The sequence below is a fragment of the Neodothiora populina genome (genome assembly GCF_041146345.1).
Source record: "Neodothiora populina strain CPC 39397 chromosome Unknown canker_contig_13, whole genome shotgun sequence".
NCBI classification, from domain to species: Eukaryota; Fungi; Ascomycota; class Dothideomycetes; order Dothideales; family Dothioraceae; genus Neodothiora; species Neodothiora populina.
The window spans coordinates 652564-678434 of record NW_027191402.1 but is presented as its reverse complement, the minus strand read 5'-3'; the positions used below and the strand labels follow the sequence as shown (position 1 = coordinate 678434).

The 25871-nt window shown below is 51.5% G+C and overlaps 7 protein-coding genes across 9 annotated transcripts; all 7 read left to right on the top strand.

Moving 5' to 3' along the window:
• Positions 1-2172: 2172 nt before the first annotated feature.
• Positions 2173-6570, top strand: AAFC00_001827 (uncharacterized protein; the record flags this gene model as incomplete). The annotated part of the gene is made up of 8 exons (XM_069347712.1): positions 2173-3656; positions 3714-3854; positions 3919-4483; positions 4533-4553; positions 4641-5204; positions 5258-5579; positions 5629-6047; positions 6103-6570. The coding sequence occupies 8 exons, from the start codon at positions 2173-2175 to the stop codon at positions 6568-6570; spliced, it is 3984 nt and encodes a 1327-aa protein (XP_069204581.1).
• A 3230-nt stretch (positions 6571-9800) lies between these two features.
• Positions 9801-10986, top strand: AAFC00_001826 (uncharacterized protein; the record flags this gene model as incomplete). 3 transcript variants are annotated; one of them, XM_069341069.1, is made up of 4 exons in its annotated part: positions 9801-10053; positions 10105-10258; positions 10340-10809; positions 10868-10986. In XM_069341069.1, the coding sequence occupies 4 exons, from the start codon at positions 9801-9803 to the stop codon at positions 10984-10986; spliced, it is 996 nt and encodes a 331-aa protein (XP_069204579.1). The 3 variants fall into 3 exon arrangements, with proteins under 3 accessions (XP_069204579.1, XP_069204580.1, XP_069204578.1); XM_069341070.1 differs by having other exon boundaries at positions 10105-10809; XM_069347951.1 differs by having other exon boundaries at positions 9801-10809.
• A 2189-nt stretch (positions 10987-13175) lies between these two features.
• Positions 13176-14252, top strand: AAFC00_001825 (uncharacterized protein; the record flags this gene model as incomplete). The annotated part of the gene is made up of 3 exons (XM_069341068.1): positions 13176-13520; positions 13572-13830; positions 13882-14252. The coding sequence occupies 3 exons, from the start codon at positions 13176-13178 to the stop codon at positions 14250-14252; spliced, it is 975 nt and encodes a 324-aa protein (XP_069204577.1).
• Positions 14253-14948: 696 nt separating this feature from the next.
• On the top strand, positions 14949-16232 carry AAFC00_001824 (uncharacterized protein; the record flags this gene model as incomplete). The annotated part of the gene is made up of 1 exon (XM_069341067.1): positions 14949-16232. One exon carries the CDS (start codon positions 14949-14951, stop codon positions 16230-16232), a length of 1284 nt encoding a protein of 427 aa, XP_069204576.1.
• A 2327-nt stretch (positions 16233-18559) lies between these two features.
• AAFC00_001823 (uncharacterized protein) lies at positions 18560-20469 on the top strand (the record flags this gene model as incomplete). The annotated part of the gene is made up of 4 exons (XM_069341066.1): positions 18560-18808; positions 18873-18947; positions 19036-20130; positions 20191-20469. 4 exons carry the CDS (start codon positions 18560-18562, stop codon positions 20467-20469), a joined length of 1698 nt encoding a protein of 565 aa, XP_069204575.1.
• Positions 20470-21733: 1264 nt separating this feature from the next.
• AAFC00_001822 (uncharacterized protein) lies at positions 21734-24074 on the top strand (the record flags this gene model as incomplete). Its single annotated transcript, XM_069341065.1, has 2 exons — positions 21734-22997; positions 23050-24074. The coding sequence occupies 2 exons, from the start codon at positions 21734-21736 to the stop codon at positions 24072-24074; spliced, it is 2289 nt and encodes a 762-aa protein (XP_069204574.1).
• Positions 24075-24841: 767 nt separating this feature from the next.
• On the top strand, positions 24842-25849 carry AAFC00_001821 (uncharacterized protein; the record flags this gene model as incomplete). The annotated part of the gene is made up of 2 exons (XM_069341064.1): positions 24842-24844; positions 25262-25849. 2 exons carry the CDS (start codon positions 24842-24844, stop codon positions 25847-25849), a joined length of 591 nt encoding a protein of 196 aa, XP_069204573.1.
• Between the last annotated feature and the right edge of the window lie 22 nt (positions 25850-25871).

Below are 25871 nucleotides of genomic sequence, written 5' to 3'. Positions count from 1 at the left end.
CACCACCGTTGCCTCTGTTGTAGGCTTGCTTTATCGTTGCTGTCGGGATTGGAATTTGTGTTCTCCCATCCTAGAGGTACCCGTCCTGGGTCAGTAGTACAGGCTCGGTAGTAGCAAATGAAAATGGCTAAGACGAGACCATTGAAGCGAGCAGATTGTCCAAAGGTTAGTGGCTGTGGTTCAATGTAAAGAAATAAAATCTGCGATGTGTATGAAAGAAAGCAGATCAGTAATACAACAGCCGGCACTGACAAAGCCTGTATTGAAGTTGGTATGCCCATCTAATATTCGTGGTTTTGCTTCTCCTTCACTTTTGGACTCGGACACTGTTCTGCATAAGCTGAGCAGGACAACAATTCGGTAAGTCACCTTTAAGATTGTCGTCAAGAGTGAGCACTCGCTGTCCTGACCCCTGGGTAACGTAGTGCACTTTGAGTGTCCCGGCTCCCGGACCATCAAAATCGCATCTTGGCGCTTCCACTCGGCATCGTACCTTGATACAATTACTATAATTCTACCACGGAAATATTTCCTTCACTGTAGAGTCACATCTTGCAAACTAAAATCACTTGTATATCGGGATAATCTCTCATTACATGTATGCACCGGTCAGGATCATACAGGACACGATCGCTCGGCTCTATCATACAAGGTCCGAGCATATACTGTACTTGTACCTCGTCAGCTACTCCTATTGCCAAGAAAAACTTTCATGTCCACTGAAAAATGTTGTAAGTCCGCCATTAATGCTTACAATGCGTAGAGTTGCAAAGATGGGTCAGTGCAGCCACGTACAATATACTTGTAGTGGAAGAAAAATGTCCTTTTGAGATCACAGCTGCAGCCAGGTCCCACAAAATCCATCGGGATTTAAACAGCGCGAAGCAATGTGGTTCACCAGAGGCACCAGGGGCCGTTCTCGATTTGGCGAACTGCGATCCCCCCGATCTGCAATCTGCACTAATGTAAGGGAGCTCGACGGAAGAGCCACGCTTCACAACGCTTCCGCACTGGTCAAGAGCCGAGAACCTGGGTGCCCCTCCAAAGTGTCCCCCAGAACCCTACGAACGCTGGAAGCACTGAGTGATGAGAGTCTCGTTCTGCTAACCAAAGGCCGTCAAGTGTATGATTTTTGAGGCTCTTTTCCTCTGTAAGCTGTGATCTAGGCGGGAGGCACAGTGGTCCTGACACTGCGAATAACATCAAAGGGTAACGTAGCATGCTTGTCGCACCCGAGATGTGCGAGTCCATACCTTACTGTGAAGCATGAGTGTCTCGCACGCGCCATTACTCAGATGTTGCGAACAAAGTTGTATGCATGAACAGGACTTTCCAACACGAAGTAGATGAAACGCATTCCTCTGCGTCACAGACGTACAATTGCACTTTAAAGGAATGCACTGTACGGGTATCCATCTGTCCATACACTACCTACCTAACCATCTCCGGGGTTTTCTGTCCTCTTACATTTGTGACGTCGTTTAGCACTCACTAATCTGCTGTAACTTCCATTAGCTCAGAGTCTACCGGATCCAGACGCGAACGGTAGTCAGATGCAGCAAATGCTGAAATCGGGACGGGGCCTTTGACATCTTACTTCCTCCACAGCACATTTGCAGTGCGACTGACCTCTCAACTTCTGCTGTCGCATCCCTCTGGACTCAATTCCACCTCGCTATCGGAAGTACCGAAACACTGGAGACGCAAGCAGCTTTCTCTACTAATCCAGCTCTCGCGGACCAACCTGGTACTTTTGAGCCGCTCGTACCTCAGTAGCTAGTCTTGGTCAAACATTGACTGTCGCACACGCATTTTCTGGTCCTTCAGCTTCATCCAAAGCGCATCCAAGGGTTTTTCTTTGTCGGACTAATCACCTGATCGTCCAATCGTTTGAGCCATACTGCGGTGCGCATAGGACTATGCTGCGGCAGTGACTGGGTGGACAGCGTTGCGGCGTGAGCCATGGACCAGAACACAGGTCGCACCCATAAGAGTGAGCCTGCTGTGGCAGGTCTCGCCTTGAACACTGCCATTTCCGGGTCAAAGACGGCGGTCAAAGAGGAGGAATTGAGCGGCGGCGGCTACTTTGACCTGCAAAACACTAATGAAGATGTTTACGCCGCTCACTCGCCAACTTCGCCCATGTCTATACCCTCAGCCACTCAGACCGAAATGGCTTTGGCGGCGCTCCAGTATCTCCCGATGCCACTTCTGGTGCTATCGAGTGAAAAGGCCATCGTCCTTGCCAACGAAGCCATGGGGAGATTGTTGGGAGTAGATCTCCAAATGCCTTATCTCGATACAGGCTCCAGTCATGCCGCCGCATCGACCGCTCGACGAAACAGCCAGGACTTCTTGACCGCGACCGACATATTTCGTGGTGTGACCATGGCCTCTCTCGGGGTGGATCTGTTACAAAATGCATCTCCGGTCTGGATCCCGTGGGACAATTTCCTGGAGAGTGTCAAGGAAGACGCGATGAGTGCCTTTGAAGCAGACCAGACCGCATCTGACGGCGGAGACGTAACCCCGACAGCCGATGATCACTCGGGCGCGAGAAGTCCACCTCGAAGCATTCCCTTGACTCGGGCCAATCTTGCTCGTACTACGGTCCACGATGTTGCTGTCGATGTCGTTTTCTCCACAAACCGCCATCCTCATACCGGTCTTCCCAAGTTTACCAAGTCAGAAAGCAACAAGTCAGGATCTGAGAAGGATATCGCAAGCCACATACAGTCCACCGTCATAATATCTGTTTGGACTATCGACGATTCTCAGTTCTACACTCTGACCTTCACGTCTGCCACTGATACTCGTTCTTCCGTTTCGCGTACCAGCCATCGCAACGTTGCCCGTACACAGACAACGCACCATGCCACGAGTTACGGATCTGGTTCAAGCTCCAGCTCGAGTAGTCGTCGTGCTCATCACTCCAACAAGGGCAGTGCCAGCGCGAGTCCCTCTGTGAATCCGCCACCATCGCTACCCAATGGGCCCCCTGTCCTTACTGCCACTGCTGCGACCGAACCGAGTCTCTTCTCCAAGTCTAATAGGTTGAAAGACGCGCTTCTTAATTCTCTCAACGATCCTGCTTTCGCCATGTGGAAAGACGAGTCGTTCGGTATTCCAAACAGGGCTGCCATTCGCCTGATACTTCCTGATGAAGAAGAAGCTTTTCATTCGGTACAGGATCAGAGAGACTTTCTTGCGCGATATATCTTATGGAAGGGTGATTTTTCGAGCCAACTTGAAATGGAGGAATATCCGATCATGCATCTGATGAGCCGGCGAATGGCTTTCAAAAATCGCCGAGTGGGCATGTATCATCCTAAGACTGGTGCTCAGATGCTCTTCGATGTTGACGGCGAGCCTATTCTGGACGACGACACGGGCGAGTTTCTTGGCGGATTTGTCATCTTCCACGACGTTACGGTGTATGCAAACACGATTATCGCCCAACAAGTCCAGAATGAGCGCCAATTTGAGAGCATCACCAATATGATTCCTCAGATGATTTGGACAACAACACCCGAAGGCCAACACGACTACTACTCTCAACGCTGGTACGAGTACACTGGACTGACCGTGGAACAAAGTCTTGGCCAAGGCTGGCGCAACCCCTTCCATCCTGACGACATGAAGTTGACGGCACAACGGTATGAACAAGCGCTGATGACATTTGACTTTCTTGGGTCATGACCACATGCTAATAGATATGAAAGATGGCACCACAGTCTGAAGACTGGAGAGGAGTACCGTACCGAGTACAGATGTCTATCTAAGGATGGCGAGTGGAGATGGATGCTCGGAGGTGCTCTACCGATGAGAGATGATGAGGGTACCATCGTCAAGTGGTAAGAAGAGCGCTTCCTGTAACCCTTCATCTGGCATGGCTATTATCTGACACCGACGCTCCAGGTTTGGAACATGTACCGACATACACGAGCAAGTCCTAGCACGCGAGATAGCCAAGCAGACACGATCGCAATTGCTCAGGGTGGTAGAAATGGCTAAAATTACATTATGGACAGTTGATCAGCAGCATAGACTCTCGATGCTTGAAGGATCACTGTTAGGAAAACGCTCGCCGGATCGAAACGACGATGAAGTGCGAGCAGAGCTCATAGGACGCGATATTTACGACTTGCTCAAGGATCATCAACTTCCAGATGGCCGCGATTACGAATACTATATCGAAGGGATTTTGTCAGGAACACTGAAAGACGAAACTGTTGAAATTCACCAAGATGACACCAATCGTTGGTTCAGAACACGCTTCATACCTCTTCATAGACAAGAACGAAACGGCGGTGTTGAAGGCAATCTTTTTGTTGACGGTGTAGTAGCTGTCAGTATGGAGGTGACAGAATTAAGGAAAAGAGAAGAGCAACTTCGCGAAAGGGACAGGGAAAATGGACGCCTTTTAGCGCAAAGTGAAGCGGCTAAGGAAGCGAGTAAAATGAAGAGTCAATTCCTGGCGAATGTGAGTATCTGACATCTATCTTATTGCCATCTGCTAACGATGCTCGTAGATGTCCCACGAAATCCGCACCGTAAGTCACAGATGTTGTTTGCGTCGAATAGCTCTCCGTCTTCCCAGAAGGGATTGCATGACTGATACTTACTGACCAACTCTGTAGCCCATTGCAGGTGTGATTGGTATGGCGGAATTGTTACTCGATGACTCTGAGCAGCCGTTGTCGGTGGATCAGCGCGAATGTGCCGAGAACCTTCAGCGCTCTGCTAACGGGCTATTGACCGTCATCAACGACATCCTCGATTTCTCGAAAGTCGAGAGTGGAAGGCTCGACATCGAAGAGGTGCAATTTGATTTGAATGTAGTCGTCCGCGACGTCAACAAGATGCTCAGCTTCGCAGCAGAAAGAAAAGGTCTCACTTACCTGGACGAAACTCATGAGCTGGAACGACTCAAAGTCATGGGCGACCCGGGTCGACTTCGCCAGATCTTGACAAATCTGCTAACAAATTCGATCAAGTTCACTTCTGAGGGTTCTGTTCAGATGGGAGTCAAGATTCGTGAGGAGACCACAGACACAGTCACAGTTGAGTTCATGATCCAAGACACCGGCATTGGCATTGAGGAGGAAGTACGGAAACGACTGTTTCAACCTTTCTCGCAAGCCGATTCCTCCACAGCAAGACGCTTTGGTGGCACAGGGCTCGGCTTGACAATCTGTAAAAACGTGAGATACGAAACACACTCCAATGCGATGCAAGGTACTGATTATAGAGGCAGCTTGTCGAACTCATGCACGGAGAAATATCCTTGTTATCATCTCTGGGGGTCGGAACGCGCGCGACATTCTGGATACCATTCAACAAAGCCCCCTATAATTCGGGAGACTCCGCGCTTATCGATATGGGCCCAATCCCAGATCGGCTACAGTCCGATCTTTCCGTGTCTGATTATAGTGCTTCTCCCAGACCTAACTCTCCCGGTAGACTTGGATATACACAGACACCTTCCGAATCCCGTTATGGATCGTCGCCAAATCTGGAGAAAGTCAATGAGTTATCTGCTGAAGAGCGCCACAAAACACACGTGCTGGTGGTAGAGGGTCAGTAGATCAATCTGATCTCGTGGGACGCGAGCTAACAATCTTCAAGATAACCCGATAAACCAACAGATTGCTTTGAAAACTATCAAGAAACTTGGCTTCTCCGTCAATGCTGTTTGGAATGGCCAAGAAGCGCTTGACTATCTTGTCAAGCCTGAAAGCTCCACCCATCCAAAGCCTGATGTGATATTGATGGATGTTCAGATGCCTATCATGGATGGCTACAAAGCTACGCATACCATCCGGCACTTGGCTCCTTATGCGAGCAATAGGGAGATACAAAATACCCCAATCGTCGCGATGACCGCTAGTGCGATCCAAGGCGATCGCGAAAAATGTGAAAGCGCTGGTATGAACGACTATCTAGCCAAACCCGTAAAGGGTAAGATTCTTGACAAAATGCTGGTCAAGTGGGCAAACACGAGGCGCAGAGGCCTGATAAGTACGGCAAGCGGCAAAGGCACTCAGGTGAGAATTAATTCATTGAGGCATGCAGAGGAAGACGATGCTGATTTTGTGGCAGACTGCACAACCAGCATTTTCGCAGCAAGTCAAAGCACCTGCGCTCACGGCTGGAAAACCCGCAAGTCCAGAGAAATTACAATCTAGATTGAGTCAGCTGGACTTCGCGAACAACTCAGCTCTCGCCCGCTCAAACGAGACGCCCGATAGCCAAGCCATGCAACATTTACATAATGTTGAGAAGGCCATACAATTGAGAGATGAGCAACTAATAGCGTGCGCAGCTGATCCAAAAGATCTAGTCAGTTGGACGGCGGACGATGACGAGCATAATCCTCAGTCAAGCGATCAAAAATTGACCCGGGAGAACGTGGAAAGGCTGACAGTCGATGAGCACGACGAGGCCCCGATCCAAGGACACAGAGTCGACGAAGACACATCAAGCCTGGCGGCTACAATGGGTGAAAGCGGTACGATAAGACCTCATTCCGCAGACATCGCTCCTGGCAAACACTTGTTTGGGAAGTGAGTATAGTTGGCATTGCGCGGCGCAAGAGCCATTGAACACATTTTTGTCATTCGCCAGCCGTGATAGCATGGGCTGAGGCGTTGAGTACATAGGGATGAGACGTTGAGTACATAGGGATGAGATCGTGTGATTGCATGTTGGGATGGCATTTGCGACCGGTTCATGATGGCACATGATAGCTTTACCCCTTTTCGCTCCATTACCACACGTCACAATATAGAGTATACAGAATCTGGTAGATCACAGCGGGCACCATCAGAGAGTGTGCGCGGAAATGGGCTGGGGGACAATTTCGGTTTTACTTCTACATCATCTCCAGATATACATGGAGATTAGTTCTTCTGGAAACCTTGTGGTTAATGGTTCAATGCATTCAATGGTGATCATTTCTTCGAGGGCAGTTGTTTCACGATGAGACATCTGGACAAGATTGCTCCGGTACTCTGGTTTGACACATCTTGATTGAATGGGGTCAATCTGCCGGGAAGTGGCGGATATTGCTCGGCGCTCGCCACCAAGGACCCGGGAAACGCTACCTTTTGCCTTGGACGACCACAAGTGGACCTGCACACACACACACACACACACACACACACAATGACCGCACATTGGACGGAAGGGTCGAGGCAGCACAGACATCTCATACTGGATTGAGCGTGTGGTGTGGGTACTGTACATTTTGTGCCATGCTCTTTGGAGCACTAGCATCTACTTGGCGTTATGGAGACATTTGGAGATATCGCTTGAGCTTTTTGCCGGATTTTGGGGCCTCGAATTGCCAGACTCGGGCTCAGGAAAGCAGCCAACCACTGAACAGAGAGACAGCGCTCACGTCGCTTGCAAAGTGCTCTTTCAGTGACTGGCTGCGGTGTGCATTCGTCCTATCAACGCGGCCTATCCCCATGACATCGCCACACACACACACACACGTCTAATTCGCATTTACAGCTCGCCCCCCAGTCCACACTCCAATCACAGCAATTTCTCTTCATCATCTTCCTCCCCGATATATCATTAACCATGCGCCATTTAATCAGGCTATATGTATACTGACTCGATAGAGCAAAAATCTTGCCCCCCACGCAAACGTTCCGGGCATAGCAAGCAAATAGACTCATCGGCATGCAGTGCCATTTAAGAAAGCGTTCGGCGCAGATGATCTTATCAACGCCCAAGCCATGCAAAGTATAGCTTCTGGCTTAGGGGATCGGCGTTGTCGACAGAAGTCTAACTTTGGCTGTGCGAGGCAACACCAAAATGGTATGGTATGATCAAGAGGTCAAGGCACAGAGCCACAAACAGTAAATTGTGAGAACTCGGCTTCCCTAACTTCTGAACGATTTTGGACGAAATTGGCTTCGCACTGATCATGCAGGCAGGCATCCGACCGGTATGCAAGCGCGCTAGGCTCAGCGCGGTGCGGTCGGTGGGCTTGAGAAGGTCCAAGGGGAAGCTCTGCACAAATGTGAGAAAAAGTCAGGAAAGATGGCGTGCCCACTAATGCTAGCGGGATTTGTGAAACAGCAGTGGCTAACGCACGCAAGCCTTGGCAAAGCCATGCAAGCCAATAACAGCAAAGGTCCGGGAATTGTGAAAAGAAGATTGCGAACAAGCTCCACATAAGCAGCGGAGGTCCACTAGCGGAACCTCCACCCAGTCGTCGCACGCATACGCAGCGAACGCCATTTGAGTGTGTGCTAGCTACCTAGGTAGGCAAGAAGCATTCCAAGCGGTGAAGGGGTCTTTGCGCATCACAGTTGACTTAGCGCTGCGAGTGGACCGTAATTATCAGCTTCCAATATCATGCGTGGCCAGCGAATCTCTTGTCATTTCACGAGTGATCACATGTCCACAGATGATGAAAAGAGAGCCTGATAATTTGAGCGATCTAAGCAGCTAGGTTAAGTTTATACGAGCCTGGGTGGGTGTAGTAGAGTTTTTAAAGTATGACCTGGGTCACAAGAGAGAGAGGGCTTCCCGGGGTTCTCTGCGAGAGCCAGCATTTTTGCCGTCCCAAGTTACACAGACGTCAAGTCTGCTCAGCCTCCACCGCATGTGCTTAGCTTAAGCATAATAAGCCGACCGGAAGGCTAAATGCGCCAGCAGACTAAACGTACTAAACGGGTCCCCGACCCAGGGCGGTAGTCATTGAGTAAGACATGCGCTTATTTGCAGGATGGTATCTGGAGGGTGCGAACAAGGCACAGACTGCTCTATCCGAAAAACTAGAGAGGGACCTACCAGAGGGACGGGCTGATAGGCATGCTGGAGAAGAAGGTATGTGCGATGGGAACCGTGATGATGCGCCAAAATCGCGCGTTGGAACGTGAAAGGGGGTTCAGTGCAGTAATAGAGCATGTGTGGAGCACTTTTTTTCCATCGCGCAGAGGAGAGGGGGTGGTGCTCGACGTCGACCAGAGAGCGATGAGGCCGTCATAGGTTGTATAAAGGAAACGCAGGCGAGAGAAGAAATATGTGGTTGAGAGCACCGGGCGTCTGGCGCGCAGGGGATTGGCTAGAGGACCAGGATTGGTGGTCCTTATTCGGGGATGAAGACATCACAGGCGCTTGGGAGGCGTCCTATAAGAGAAGGTGACGTAGATGGCCAGCTGTGACCCTCCCATCTCCGCAACAAGACCCTGCGTTGTTTGGCAGCCACCAGAAGTCAAGCAATGGGACCTAGTTTCGTCATAACCGTCAAAGACGAGCGCAGTATTTGAGTCGACGATCGTCCTCTGATGAAACGAGCTCCATTTTTCCCCAATCCCAAAAGAAGTAAAGAGTCGACGCAAAACCCCCGGACCCCCACCAGTGCAGAACCTTTTGCCCGACATTGAGTCGAGCCGCTTGTACAATCCGCACAATTAAGCTTCTCTTCGTCGACCGTCTGCGGCCTAGCCGTCAAAGTCCCCATCCCATCTGGACGCGACACTTCAAAACCATTCCCCATCGTGGAGGGAAACGAAACTCATAAGCATCGCTGATCCCTTGAGCTCACGCTGATCAGTCCTCTCCACGTTTTCCTCTGCAACACTCCTTTCGACACGCGCGTATCGAAACATACAAGCTTCGTCTTCTGCACATATCCCTACCACTTCCCCTCTAAACAAGCCGTGTGTGCCTGCTGCTTGCCACACATATCGTTGTTTTTTTCTTTGTCCCTTTTTCTCTCTCCAGTAATACACCTTCCTTCCGCTCTATCCAATCACATCATCGTCATCATCGTCAACATGGCCATGGCAGTCGATAGCCGTCAGCAAACATTAGGCCTGTCGTACGAGCAAATGCGGTATCCGCAACCACCTCCTCACTTCACCAATCCCTGGGTGTCCGGCGCGACCTCCGGGCAGATCTACCCTACCTCGTTGCCTCAAACTTCGATCGTCAGTGACCCTGGTGCTCATCACCTCGTGGGACGAACCACGACCAACGTCTCGCTGCCCTATCATTCGGCTGCCATCCAGGCGCCCACTTTGCCTTCAGGTATTGCTTCGTTGGACGGCCTGTACACACAAATCAGCTTACCAGAGCAAGATACGCTCAATGCCCCGCGCCCATATGGAACAGCATACACGGCGCCGGCACCTGCCAGCACTTATGCTCCCACTTCTGCGCCCCAGTACCAAACAGACTTCTCTCAGCCTCGAAGCCAATATGTCTACCACCACGACCGACGTTCCTCGCACCCGTTAGTAGCCTCTAACATAGTCCCTATGGATCCCGTGCAGATGAATAAGCACCGCCAGAGCTCTTTGATTGACTTCAACAGGCTACACACTTCTACCGAGGCTGAGCGCAACAGCTTCAGTGACGCCCTTGATGCCAGCCGAGGAATGGTCGCCATGAGCCAGGATATCACCCCGCGAAACATCTACGGCAACCAAGGCTCGAGCCGCAGCTCTTCCGATTCCTACGGTTTCCCTTCGACACACTCTGCTCACTCGTCTATCTCTTCCGCGAGCACATATCCGTCATCGTACTATGGATCTGTCAGCGAAGCATCATACGGCGACTACAGCTCCGCCAGCGAGTCCGTCGACATGCCCTCGCGCACCCTTCCCCGACCTTCAGGCCTCCCTGGTGGCGCTCTTCCCCCTGCGCCCCAATCTATGATGGGCCAGTTCAGCTCCAAGGTCTCGTCCAGCTCGCAGAAGAAGCACAAGTGCAAGATCTGCGACAAGCGTTTCACACGCCCCAGTTCTCTTCAGACGCACATGTACAGTCACACTGGAGAAAAGCGTACGTCATGCAATTTCCTATTCACGATATATTCTTATTTACTGACTGTCTTTTGTAGCTTTCGCCTGCGACGTTGAGGGCTGTGGTCGTCATTTCTCGGTCGTCTCGAACCTCCGACGTCATCGCAAAGTCCACAAAGGCGAGACCGATTCTCAAGCCTCTCCTGAGGAAGAGTAAAACCGACACATGCTCGAAGGTCGTCCGCGCAACACTTGCCAGATTTACGAATTCGCATCGCCGTCGGACGTTCGCATGTACCACTGAACTTTGATCGGCCACTACAGGTTCACGATCTTGTAATAATTGTTTCCTTTGGATTTTTGTTGGTGATTACAAGCGGGTCACTCACCAGCCGCCGTCACCTCCCGGGGGGAGGGACTAATATCTTTCATACGGTCGCTACGCTTCTACCTTGATACCCATGGTTTTTTTTATATTGGAATTTATCCGGCGTTGAAAATGGACAGGGGTGCGGAGCATCACAGGCAAGAGAGGGAGGTAGAGCTTGCACAGATAGGCAGCCAAAAGTTAATAGCACCGCAGCAGACCTGCTATCGTCCAATATTCTTTCTTGCAACCGAGAAACGTTTCTCAAAAGCACGCATTATCACGGCTTGTGGTTTGGTCGCTATACCAACTCCATTTCAGCATGTACCGATGGCGTTGTACACAGTACGTACCTCAAGTTCGAAGGTGTCCCGTGTTTTACCAGACAAATACCATGGTTTTTTTCGCGAAAGGACGTTTAGGTATATTGGCCAAGTGCTGGTCGTCTCAACGTTACTGCGCTTACGCGTTGTCTCTCCCGCATCTGTCCAATCAGATGGCGTGCCTGTCTCTGGCGCCTTTGGCGTTTTCGCCCGATGCTACCGTGTCCCCTCACACGGCCGTGGCCAACTTACTAGGCTCCCTACCCGCCGCACTCTAATGTGTCTTTGTGGACAACCGAGGTTTGAGTGCAAGCTATGACTCGTGCACGACTGACGCAGTGAGTTCGACTAAGAAGCAAGTCAGCCGGACCACATTAAATGAAAAAGAGAGGCCGGGTTAAGGTACAACGAGGCAGGTACCGACTTTTTGCCTTACCGTATATCTCACGATGTGGTGGTGGACAGTACACAGATACTTTGTGTAGATAGCTTTTTAATTTATCGCCAGAGTTCACTTTCTTGCCGGCGGGCTTTTCGGAAGCGACCAAAACTCGGACAAAAATGAACGAGCGCGACAGATCCGCCCCAGCGCCACCAGTAGCTTATCGTGATTTACCATTTAACCAACTCGCAGAGGCGTTATGTGAGCAAGGCTGCGAAATACGAGCGCGACATTGCTTGCAACGGCGTCGCGCACCGTCGCTGGACATGCTACCTAAAAGTACCCACGTACGCGTCGACTATGGACAACGGTGAGGCATCAATGCATCGTCAAGCGACACTGGGATAGAGAGGTGAGAAGAGCTCAGCTGAGAACCTGTTTACAGACCTCTACGTCAGGCCCAGGATAATACACTACCTGTCGCATATCAAAGGGGTCGATAATTTCACTGATGGGTCCGATTCAGAGACCACAATCAGTGGAGCTTGGCTGTGGGTTCTGTCCACATGGCGACTGCGGGGCCGTGTGAACGAAGGAAGGTACAGTATTCGGTAGACCTGCACTGCTACAGTACAAGAACCATACGAACAGGGGTGAGTGTTCCTCGTTAAGACCCCAAAACCACAATGTTGGAGTGGCTCGAATGGTCTGAATGGCTTCTATAACATCTCTGACGGCGTGCACAAGCCTGATTTCCTCGAGGTGACTTTCGTGGCTTGAATCCGCTTCGATCGCGTTACCGCCTCATGCCACAGGGACAAAGCAAGCAACGTTATGCTTTTTAGCATGTACTTGTACAACCTTCGTGAAGCTTGGGGGACTTTGTAATGCGAGTGTGGAAACCCAACAAAAAGCTGCACGCCTACGATCATGGAGATCATGTTGCGCTGGACCTGTTGTCTGTTCAATGCTGCATTTTTTGCACATGGCTGATCGGCTTGCCATTCTTCCCGCCAGACTGCTGCTCGATCTCGCGTATCTCACGATGTCGGAATTTTAGGTCCATTAGGCTTCCTTGGCTTCTGACGTCTACGATTCTGCAGCTGGATCACTGCAGCGCAGGCGGTCATACTCAATGATAGCAAGGATCATGACTTCACACATCAACGAAATATATCTTTCTGCATACTCTATGATGTGCTTGTAGAAAAGGTTCAATAGTATTAGGAAGCTCGTCATAGGCAACAACATAGACATACCTTATAGAGGACCCCTGCGACAGCCGGATATTTCACAGCCAACAAAACAAATTCACCTCTCACGAATACCGTACGATGGCCGTACATGTCCTTGATGACTACTACCTTGCAATTACATTCCTTGTGACCGTCGGCTATCAACTTTCCTTCTTTGCTGTTGCATGGACATTTAAATTCGACAAAGTCACCGACTTTGCTGGTGGCACCAATTTTGTTGTTCTTTCGATCATCACTTTGGCATTCTCAGGCTCTCCAAATGCGCGACAGATTGTTGACTCTCTTTTCCTGATCGTCTGGGGAGCGAGATTATCTGGATTTCTTCTTTTCAGGATCCTGAAAACAGGCAGTGATGACAGATTCGATGACAAGCGTAACAAGTTCTTTCCGTTCCTCGGATTCTGGGTGGCTCAAATGATATGGGTAGGCAAAGGGTGCTCTTGATGCTGCCCAGGTAGATATTAACAAAAACAGGTCTGGACAGTGAGCTTACCAGTCACCATACTTAATTCGCCCAAAGTCAACGCATATTCCCAGCCTTCGTTTAACAAAGCTACTGATATAATTGCTATAATTGGGTTTGCGATTGGGTTCATCATGGAGAGCGTCAGTGACATCCAGAAATATCGGTTCAAGAACACACATAAAGGCCAGTCAGCGGCGATATGTGATGTTGGTTTCTTCAAGTATTCAAGGCATCCGAACTACTTTGGTGAGATCCTCATTCAGTTTTGTGAGTACATATGTGCGATAATATGCGTGTTTTCTTACTGATATGTATCAGCAATCTTCATGATGGCTGTCACACCCGCTTCTTACGCTTTTGTGCACGGCGGTGCACGCTCAGCGTTGTTTGCAAGCATTCTGGGTCCGATCTTTTTGACGACGCTGTTGATGTTCGTGTCCGGTCTCAACCTTCAGGAGAGACCTAGGGCAAAGAAGATCTATGAAAAAGGCGATGGGTGGACCGAGTATGCTGCCTATCTGGACAAGACCAGCATACTCATCCCATTTCCGCCACAGCTGTACAGGAAACTACCGGTTTTCGTCAAGCGCAGCATCCTCCTCGAGTTTCCTCTGTACGCATTTGACCCGGCGAAGCATGCAGAGCACCCTAGCCCTCAGCATCGTGAGGCCGAAGAGGGAGCTCAGTGATATTAGGGCGATCTATTGAGATCTATGTACAGTTTCTGAATTCAGGAACCGAACAATGTTCTTGCGCTTGCTATAACTTACTAATAATGATAATATCAATAACAGTGGTAATAACAGTACTTCTACCTTCCCACATTCGTCTTTTAACGACAGCCCGCTGTTATTTTGAGCACCACCATGAAACACGCGTCCACTTTTTGAAATCCGCAGGGCGAGGATGCTCTATCACACACGTTACATAGCAGCATGTAATAAGGAATGCATGTATCAGATAGCGGCGACTACAATGACTAAGGAAACTCCGAGCAGCACTGCATATTAAGCGTCTATCTTAAGCCAGATACCTCTTTGTCTGCCTCAAGGTAAACAAAACACACCGTTCTTTATTACGCGAGCAGACCTTACTATATGCGAATAGCGCGATTTGTGTGTTGTCAGATTTCAGCTATTTATGTCACACGTCTAAAATCTATTTTACCACCTTCGCTCGAATGCTCGTACGTGATGTTTGAGGTAGAGTAGCGCACCCAGGAAACCCACGCGCCAAGGCCGCGTCCGCCATCTGATATCGGTTTACCTCCTCCGGACTTTATCTCAAACCCATCTGTTGACTAGGTAGTCGGGTATCTGCCTTATTGCCCGATCCTCGCCTCTATCTGCGTCACGACTCGCGAGGGAGAAAGAGGAAAGAAAATGATGGCTGAGGCCGGCCATCGACATGTAGCCTGTCCACTTCCAGAGCTCGAGGACGCTCTGCAGCCGTACATCAGGGCCAGGAGCGAGGTGGCCCATGTGCGCCAGGTGATAGACCGAGTGTTCAACGAGCGGTGCGGCGAACCAGACCGGCCGATCACGGTGTTCACTACCCTCTACAACAGTGATCATAGTTCGAAGACCTATGGGCATGAGTCTTTTGGCTCGAGTGGTGTTCACGCCATTCATGAAAAAGCTGTCGTCGCGCATCAGGCTGCTTCTCGCAGACTCCAAGCGCTTGAGCATGATCTGGCTCAACTGCACACTAGTAGCACAGCTAGAAGCTCTCAGTTGCAGATGAACACTGCTCAGCATGCTATCGCGTCTATACGTCGAGAGCAGCGTGAGCGCAAGTTGAGGATCATCGAGCGTGCTGTTTCTGAAATTGATGAACAGCGATTGCAATCTCCGTATGGCAATACGGACAACGTCCTCGGCATGGTCAAGCAACCCCACGGTTCCGCACCGCCTTTACAGATGACGGCGGGAAGTGAGAGACTTCAGGATGTCACTACCGAGACTCTTCGACTCAAGACAGCTGTGATTGAGGCGCGAAGTCTTGCTGACAAGGACTCTGTGATTGAAGCAGCCCCGCCAGAGGGCTTTGATGGCGAAGCAGACGACAGTCCGAAAGTTACTGCATTGAAGTACGCTCGCAATGTCATGATCGCATGGCTAGAGACCGAACTTGCTAAGATTTCTGAGAATGAAGAAGCCATCATTGCTGCTGAAACCGATACTCGGACTGCAGAGGCAGACGAGTCAAGTACACGTCTGATTGATGTGAAAAATGTCTATCAGAGTTATGTCGAGGCACGTCAAGACCTAATTGCTTCATTACGAATCGCTAAAGCTTCACCTGCGATAACCAAGCAGCCACCGATGACAGAGCGAAACGTCGCTGTGCCCGAGCAGCGTCCGAAACAAGGTGCTGTCCAACCATCAGCGCTCGACGTGTTACCATACGCCAAACAGCTGCATGATGTTTCTGAATATGAGCCTACGTTATCACAGGAAGCTAGTTTCATTCGCCGACAGCTCGCCTCAACAATAGAGAAGAGGAATCATCTTGTGCACCGTCTTGCTGATGAGAGTCACCTGGTCCCTCCCAATGCTGCGAATGTGAGGGAATGGGCCCAGGCTGCGGAGCGAGCACGCCTAGATGATTCGAAACATCTGCAGTCGGTGTGGGAGGCTGGAGAGCGCAGTATTCGGAATGCAGTGTGAACCCGTCTTAGGTTCTCTGGCTCAGATATATCAGACAACAGTCCTCACCGATCTGTTTCATCATGGGCTATCACAGAAGTAAAGTCAATGTAGTAGTTAACTGAAAATATTAAGAATGTTGCTTGTCAACCTGAACATTTAGACTTACAGGATGGATATACCATCCAGCATAATTCAGCAAGCCAATGAGAGCAACAGCCGACTTTGGCGGTGAGACAGGGTCGCAAAGCGGACGGCTGAGTCCAGGTGTTCCATTGAACGTTGTAGCTACATCGAGATCACCACAGGAGGTCCTAAGATGGTGTTGATCAACAATGCAGAGAAGGAAAGTAGAAGGTCGGGAATGTTTGAGCATACCGAGAGAACCAAGGTACGTAGATACCTAGTTCCCGTGGCTTCGGATCACATTTCTAGGGGCAGAGTCAAGCCTGATAAGATTAGATCAACAACCACTTGATCTACAGTGCAGTACGTACATCATCGGCCACCGGTCTTGTATGCTCTAAGCCTGACAGCTTTCCGACATAGTATATACTTGCGATCAATCACGTCATGTCTACCGGTCGACCTACTCCTCCCAGACTACCCCGAATCGCCATCAGCTATTGCACGCAATGCCGGTGGATGCTTCGCGCCGCCTGGGTGGCACAAGAGCTCCTCACGACCTTCTCGACAGCAATCGGCGAGATCGCATTGATACCCGCCACGGGAGGTCTCTTCTCCGTAGTTTTGACGTATGAAACCGCCACCGAGTCAGGAGAAAGCAGTCCAGCGGAGGTCTTGCTATGGGACAGGAAAACAGAGGGAGGATTCCCCGAGACAAAAGTGTTGAAGCAGAAGCTTCGCGATCACATTGAGCCTGACCGTGATCTGGGTCACTCGGATAAGAAGCCTCATGTGAGTGCTAGTACTGGTGGTGCCGCGGCCGAAGGGAACACGCAAGCAGTGCAGGCTGGCTCTGCGCAAGCTCCTCAAGCAGATGCAGCGGAACATGCGAAGCAAGAGAATAAGGAATGCGAGGACTGCAAATAGGCATAGCGGGATACGGCAGAGGCTATCTATTGCTATAATGCATGACCGCCGGAGAAAGGGATGCTGGCACGGTTGCTCACTATAGACGAATCGATGTAATGAGAGAATACCTGGCGGCACATTAAATGGTCGGATCTACCAGCTATTGCTCAAGAAGGCATTAATTGACTGCGAGCATTGGATGCTTGTGGAAAGGCTGGCCGTAAGTCGTACGACGTTGTCGTTCGCATGGTGCAGAGCATCAACATGTGTAGGTCTGTTGGCCTGGATGCTCGATGCTCTTATTGGCCACGTGTATCACGGTGCTTGTATTGGTCGATGAGCACATTTCTAAATGTACAAGCCGCGTAACGTGGACTTGCTGAGATATGGTACAGAATACGGTACATTGTAACCATGAAAAAGCGTTGTAGTGTACAGGGTCATCACATTGCCTACCTTCCTGATCTTCCTGATCTACAGCACCTAAGGTAAGGTACCTTAGCTTTTGAGCCAAAGTACGGCACAGTACAGTTGCCGTAGGTTAGGTAGCTTAGTTATACCTGGACCTTACTGCAAGTAGGTGATCGCTCCGTATAAGGAAAAAGTAGAAATGGATAAGGTACAGTACTTGTACAGCAGGAGATGGTCATTGCGTGCGCTGCGCTGCCTTCAGTAATTACAAGCACAATGGAAGCAAAAAAGAAATGCCAAGGCCAATGGGCGGAATTCACAGTGCGAAGCTTCCAGGCCTTTGCGAAGCTCTCGCTGGCGCTTGATGAGATAAAGTTGAAAGAAGAAGAAGAAGAAGAAGAAGAAGAAGAAGAAGAAGAAGAAGAAGAAGAAGAAGAAGTGCTTGCTTCGGAGAGGAATCAATACTCGATTCGCACATACTGCATGCCCCATACTCCTCGTACCCACTTTACGCCGAACTTCTTGCCTTGACGACCTGTCGAAATATCTCCCCTTCGACCCTCCCCTCCACAACTCCCATCCAACAATCTCTCATCCTCGGACCGTTTCTTACCTACTCCAATCAACTACAGTCCTGCCTCCCGGAGCTCGACTCACATCCCGATTCACTTCTGACGGGTAAGTTAGGTCCAGGCGAGACCTTGATTATCACCTTCAATTCCATAACACTCTTTTGCGAATCTGATCTGATCTGACCTGACCTTGAGCTTGCAGAGATTCATTCATCATTGTCTGCAGCGCATTGCATTGCATAACACCACGTCACCCATCTCATCCTTCCCTTCCATACCTTGCGTCTCTGCATCATTGCATCACCTCCTCAGTCGGCGACAGATCTAAGAATGGCTAGTGAATTCGCTGTCAACGGCGACTTCGCGCCTCATCAAGGCTACGACCAGAACCACACTGGTTATCCTTCCGCCACCTCCAACTACCACTCCGCCTACTCGAATCCTGCTTCTGCTTCCGCTGCAGCGCCCGCTACTCAGAGTGCCTCCAGCTCCGCCGCCGATATCCCAAAGGACGAGGTTGGCTGGTACTTTGTCGAGCAATACTACACCACCCTCAGCCGCAGCCCCGAGAAGCTTTTCGTGAGTTTCACATCGCGAGGGCGCACTCTTTATTGCTCCGCAGGTTCACTGACTGGCAGTACAGCTTTTCTACAACAAGCGATCACAATACGTTTCCGGAAACGAGACGGAGAAGGTTGCTGTTTCCGTTGGTCAAAGAGTCAGTACTACCACTGTTTTCTCTTCCTGTTCTTCCACCTCTATTCGTCTCGCCTGACTCATGCCACGGACTGACAAGTGACGCCTAGGCCATCAATGACCGTATCAAGGAACTCGAGTTCCAGGACTGCAAGGTCCGCGTCACCAATGTCGACTCGCAAGCCTCAGACCAGAACATCGTCATCCAAGTCATCGGTGAAATCTCCAACAAGTCCGCCCCCCACAAGAAGTTCACGCAGACCTTCGTCTTGGCTGGCCAGACCAATGGTTACTTTGTGCTGAACGACATTTTCCGCTACATTGTCGACGAGGAGGACGAGGTTAGCGCACAAGAGGTTCAGGAGGAATCGGCAGCTCAGTCTGCTCCTGCTGACGTTCAGAAGCCTGCCCCTGCCGCTGAGCCAGAGACTGCTGAGCCAGAGACTTTGACTAGCTCTTCTGACCCCGCCGCCATTGAGAGGGACGCCGCCGAGCTTGACAAGGAGCTGGAAGAGAAGATCATCGAGCCTGAGACATCCGCCGCCGCCGCCGCCGCAGAAGCCGAGCCCGAGGTCACGACCAACGGCACTCCCAAGGAGGAGGCGCCCGCTCAAGAGGAGGCACCTGCTCCCGCTGCTGTCGAAGAGCCCGCTGCGGCCGCTGTTCCCGAGCCAGCTGCTCCCGAGGCTCTTGTAGAGGAGAAGCCCAAGGACCCCGAGCCAACGCCCGCAATGTCACCAGCCAAGCAGCCTGCCGCACAGCCAGCCGCCCCCGCCGCCCAGTCCAGTCCTGCAGCACCAGCCAAGCCTGCCGCTCCTAAAACCTGGGCCAACCTCGCCGCAGCCGCTCACCGTGTCGTTATGCCTGCCATTCCTACTCCCCAGTCACCAGCTTCGTCTACCGCCCCTCAGCCCAAGGCAGCCTCCACTTTGACGCAGACCACCGCTCCCGTTCCCTCTGCTGCACCCGCGAGCGCCGCCGCTGGCGAGCCATCACCTTCCGCAGGCCAGCAGGACGAGTGGACTAGCGTCGGAGGTGACCACAAGAGGCAGCAATCCAAGGCGCAGGCCGCTGGCGGCGCCCAGGAAGCTCCTCAGTACCGTGCTTACATCAAGAACGTTAACGACACCATTGATGCCAAGGATCTCCGTGCCGAGTTGGAGAAGTTCGGCGAGCTTCTCTACTTCGACGTCGCCAGACAAAAGGTATGTAGCCGTCTGACTATTGCGTTAAACAAGGAAGAAACACGTCGCTGACAGACCCAGAACTGTGCCTTTGTCGACTTCAAGACCGCCGAGGGTTACAAGGGAGCCATGGACGCCAACCCGCACCAGATCGGCAACGAGCGCGTCGTAGTCGAAGAACGCCGCATGAAGCCCGGCTCGTACCCATACGTCCAGCGCGGCGGTATGAGAGGCGGCAGAGGTGGCTCGTCTGGTCAGACGAGCGGCCGCGGTTCCTTCCAGGGAGGCCGTGGTGGATTCTCTCAGAGAGGACGCGGAAGTGGAGCGAACAGAGGCCGTGGAGGCGCCCAGGCCGCATAAACATATTCCTCTCCGCAAACCCACATCTCCATCTAGGCACGCGAGCCTATACTCCGGCGGCATGCTGGACAGCCCATTGTACATTATACGACGGCACGTGTTGCGCAAAACAAAAAGTCTTTGAGCGGCGTCAGGGAGCATGCAGACACTCTCCGGCCTTTGCGTTGCTTCTATAGCTGGTTCTGTTACTAATGCATAGCGATCGGCTGCTGATTTCTCTTTTTGCCGTTCCTCATGCTCTTCCCTCGCATCTTTAACGCTCATTCTCTCCACTTTTCACTTGCTCTACCGACGTCCCATTATGTCTCTTTCACGATGTTTTATTAGCTTGAGCAGGGGGTTTTTGGAGCCGGGGTCAAGGGAGGAGAGTGGTGTCGGGCGGGAGTATGGACGGCAAGCGAGCCATGGCTTTTCCCATGTCCCAAGGAAAGCTGGTGGCATACGATGAAGTATTACGACTTGAGGTCTAGGTCAGGTTGTGTCATGATGATAAACGATTTCCAAAAGGCCAGAACGAAGCATCGAAGCAATAGTGACCAAGCTCTGATGCCACCCGCGACGTGCTATTGCTCCTCTTCATCATTGTCACTCCCGTAAGACCATGGTAGCGTATTTCAACAAGTGCTGTATGTACTATCTTATGTACCTTACCTCTCTCAGGAATCCCCAGGGTCTCGTGTTGCCTGATAAGCCCCTCGACCGTTTGTGCACAGACGGGAATCTCTCACCTTATCTCATGAGTTATCGCCGGCCCCCGCTCCGTGACGGTGACCACGCCCCAATGTAATGTTGGTGTCGCTGGGTATCAAGAGGCACCTGTGCACATGCAGCATCCTTTACATGATAGCAGCAGATACATGCCAGCGTGTACATATCTCTAAGTCGCACATTCTTCGAAGCCTTCTGCCTGCACCATACCTCATCTTTCCCCCCTTGGGACCCTGTGAGATTGGATAGGCTCCTGCCTTGGCACATATCATCAATCACAAACCACACGCCACGCCTGCACCTGCACCTGTACCGTGGACCAGACCCGTCTTTGGCGCCCTGAGACCATCTGCGTTCAGTCTTGAGCCATCTATCTTGCTGTACCAACTATAGCCGATATTGATCGACAAATAGAACAGCCGATTCCGGTTCTACTGTATCCCCCGTGGTGTCGTTGTCCACACCGCCGCAGGAGGCACTGAGCTGATACAAAAGTGATGAATTGACTGTAGACTGGACTATTAGCGACGCAAATCTCAGGAGTCGCTCGCCCGCAATGAGGAGTGGTAGAGGTGAAGCGCCGGGCACAGCCAGCAAATCAGACCTCGCTGACTTGCCCACAACGGCGCAACCTCCTCCCAGCAATAGCCCTATGACATTCTTCTTACGTAGTGAAGGAGATATGAACCGAATGCCTTCTGCAGGGACAAATGACTCGACGAGAGGCTCCCATATCACCGAGGAGTTGTCCGCAGCCAGCTCCTTTGGCGTACAGAGCTTAGCAGACACACTACGTGGTGCACTATCAGAAGACATTATGCACTCACAGGCAGATAATACGGATCACCTTCAAGATGTCCCGGCTTTTATGAATAGGAAAAAGAACTCCATACATCCCAAAATCTTTGCAGCTGCCCAGCGCATCATATCCCCCCATAGATCATCCACGTCGCCCGCTCGATCCAATTCATCAAGTCATCGACCTCGATACGAGGTTTCACCCTCACGACGGCACCCTCGGAGTGCTTCTATTCAATCCCGATCGCGTGCCTTTGCTTCTCCGCGTCCAAGCGCCAGGACTGGTTCAGGTGTGCCGAGTACTCCCTTGTGCGGCAGTGTGAGAAGTCTGGGACTCTCAGATGAAGAAGGCAGCATATTAGACGACTGCGCCAGTCAGGCTGTGCAGTCTTCGAGTGAAGATGAAGACACCGTTGATGAAGATGCATTCGGCGCCAGTGACGGTGCCACACCCGGTGCTGAGCTTTCCACGAGTGGCCCCCAGCTCGTCATGCCCAGTCTATCCATGCCAAAACGCCGTCCATTCACTGATCGAGGGAAGAACATGGGCAAGCTGAAGGTACTGGTGACTGGTCTGCCACGTGTGGGAAAGACGAACTTCATCCGAAGTGTCATACGAGCGTGTCCCGACATTGTACATGTCGATCATAGCGTCGACTCATCTGCTCGCTCCTCACAAAACTGGTTACTTGACGTCCGGAGCCACGGTGAGGACTATGTTCCAACCAGTGCCATCTCGGAGATCAATGCCTCTACCAAGCCTTATCCGCAATGGAAGAGGCGAAGTATTGGGGGCGCCGCTTTGGAACGTAACATCTGTATTGTGGATACTCCAGGATGCGAGATGAACACAAATAACCACGACACAGCACATTCGACTGTTCCTGACATCTTCGACTATTTGCAGAGTTGTCTACGTCGTAACACAAACCTGGGTCATTCAGACGACCCGGAATTGCTTGACACCTTGAGTGGGGGCGGCGGAGCCCAAGTGGACGCTATCATCTACATATTTCCTCCGGGTATGGACCTTCTAAGACATTCACATCGGAAGGGCAGGCTGACACTAAACAGGTCAAATCGACCCTACCCCTGCTGAGCTGGACTACCTTCGCCGCCTATCAGCACTATCAAACCTTGTTCCTGTAATTGGCAAAGCCGACATATGTACGGCGCCCGACGATCTTAAAGCTAGCTTGAGCACCGCGCTGGAGGCTGCAGACGTGAAATGGGTCACATTCCAGGAAACTTCAGATGGACTCAGAATGCCCTACGCTGTGTCTTCTCATCCTGGGGACGACCATGATGTGATGGATGCGAGCTTGCTCATGTCTCCTGAATACTCCCAGCCTTTGGTGCCGAGTGACCTACCTACGTTAGCCGATCAATTGTTCGATCCAGACAACATTCGATGGTTGCGCCATTGCGCTGTAAAGAAGTTCATTCGCTGGCGCAAAGAGCATCTGGACCCTCGGATGCGGGCTCAGATGAACGAAGTCGGTCCGTTGGCCTTCAATTTCCCTGTCCGTTCATGGAGCGATGTTCGAAAAGGCCATGACCCGCAAGCGCTTGACTGGTCAATGTTTGATCGTTTAGCATTCAAGAGGGTGGACACTCGATCTGGGATGTATCCCCCAGTATCCATTACCGGTTGGGCAGAAGACCTAGAGCGAGCTTTGGCAACGGAGCGAAGGTGGTTGGTGAGGCAAGACGGCAGTGGGCGAAAGATGATCATGCATAAGTCTAGAAGAAGCAGAGCGATATCCTCAGCCGACGACGAACTCGTCTTGTTTCCCCGAAGCAGGAAGCGCCAGGTCTGTATGCAGTGTAGTGGAGGAGATGCCGAGAAGGGCAGTGTCAACGCCCAAGACCCATTGGGAGTGCTGGCTCTGGGCGAGAGAGTGCGTAGGCGAGGATGGCTCATCCTTCGGGTGCTAGGGGGCTGTAGTGTTTTAGCGACCATGACAATCTGGGTGACACGAAATTGGAGCGAGGTCGCCGAATGGCTTGGCCTCAGGGCGACGGCGCAGCACGAGATTGCTGGGTACGTACTCCTGCCCCGAGACGACTGGAGAAGCTTCGTCTGGGGGGATGAATGATAAGATGCGACACGACAAATGATGGGACCACGGGATGACGAATGACTGGTTAGTATTGGTCGCAGTAGCGTACCTAATGTAGCAATAGCACAGTGCTGCATGTGGTCGAAGATTGCCTCTTGTGTCTCGTGGGCTTACAGTACAATGACATGACAGGCACGTGGCAAAGCGAGTGCTTAGGGCATTTGCAGAGCAGTCGAAGGCCGAACCACATTTCACGAGTGCTTCTACGTCTGACACAAGTATCGGTGCTTATTGCCTCTGCCTCTCAATGGTTCACCAGTCTCACTGTGTAGCCCTAGCCCGGCCAATGACATTGATAGCGCATGCCAGGGGTCAGTCCTTGCTTCTGAGCTACGTTGATCTGCAAAAGGCCTGAAATGGGCTGGCGACGCAATGGCTAAAGGGGGGTGCAAATAAGACGGGATGATACTGTGTCATAGTCCTCATGTCATGTCTCCTTTCGCTTCTACCTTGTAATCACATTTACACCAACAGAAAAACTTCCCTCCCTACTGCCGTTATTTATAACACTTCGGGCAGCAGCGAGTCAAGGCATCGTCATTCAACACCGAGGCTTCGTTTCACATAAACAAGTCGCTTTGTCCGGTCGATCCTATCACTCGAACAGGAGGACCCTCTCCACTAAGAAACACGTGGGAAAGCAAGTGTGCAAGTCCATGGTCCTGGACCTAGTGTGACCTTTCACTCCTTTAGCACGCGTCGATCGTATCGAGGGCTGACTGCAGGACGGTGTCTCTCCCGCCATGGTACGTATTATTCTCCTCTCACCCTCAATGTCGCTGTAATTGTCATTTCACACTCTGCAAATATTACAAATCTTGGTTATCCTGAGTGTTCGAACACTAGTCACTGTACGTTTCTGTGTTTTGCGCGCGTGTGTGTGTACTATATTGTATTGTATGTGTTTGCGCCTTTGCAGCTTGCTGGTTTGTGGAAAGTATGTATGCGGGAACGGGACGTTGCCATCCACTTTCACCCTTGTCCACGTGCAAAAGCATGGAGAAGCGAAAAACGTCCGCGGCGAGCGACTCCTACAGGGGTGTGACAGAAGCAGCAGCAGTAGCAGAGGCGACGAGCATTTAACATTTAACGGGGGCGCGGCCGTCATTTCACGTTTCTTGCTCGAGCTCAAGCTGACATTTGAGACAATTCATTCCTGAAAGGCTACAAAGACGGCAAACGCACAACTAGACTCTGTTCGTCTCTCCACATATTCGGGGGCTCCTTCGATCCAGCCATCGCTTGCACCCAGCAGCTCGACCACCGCCTCCCAGAGACCCGTGTCATCAATATCGAGCGATATGAACGCTTCACACCACGCAGCTGGCGCGTCCAACGGCGGACACGACGAGCAGTCCTCCAACAGTCGCCATCATCGACAATCTTCCTCCACCGCTGTGGCCTCTGATGGTCCCAACTACGACTCGGAGAAGATAGCGTGCATGGACCCGGTCGCCTCGACGACGACGCTGGGCTCGACTGACCCGCGCACCCAGGACCTCAAGACCTGGTCGGCGGGCTTCGAGCGCATGCAGGACGAGCGTCTGGAGAAACAACGATATGTCATGAGTGGCAAGAAGGGCGACGAGGTGTCCCTGACAGCCCTGGGAGCAAAGGTCGAGCGCGCCCTGGGCAGGAGGATGACGGGCCAGGACGCCGTCTTCACTCCGAGACGACAGACTCACCTCGCTGCGGAGCTGCCTGCTGAGCTGCCGGAGAAGAGAAGCATGGAGGTGGGCGCGACTTCGTAAGGGAGCGATTGATGAAGAGACG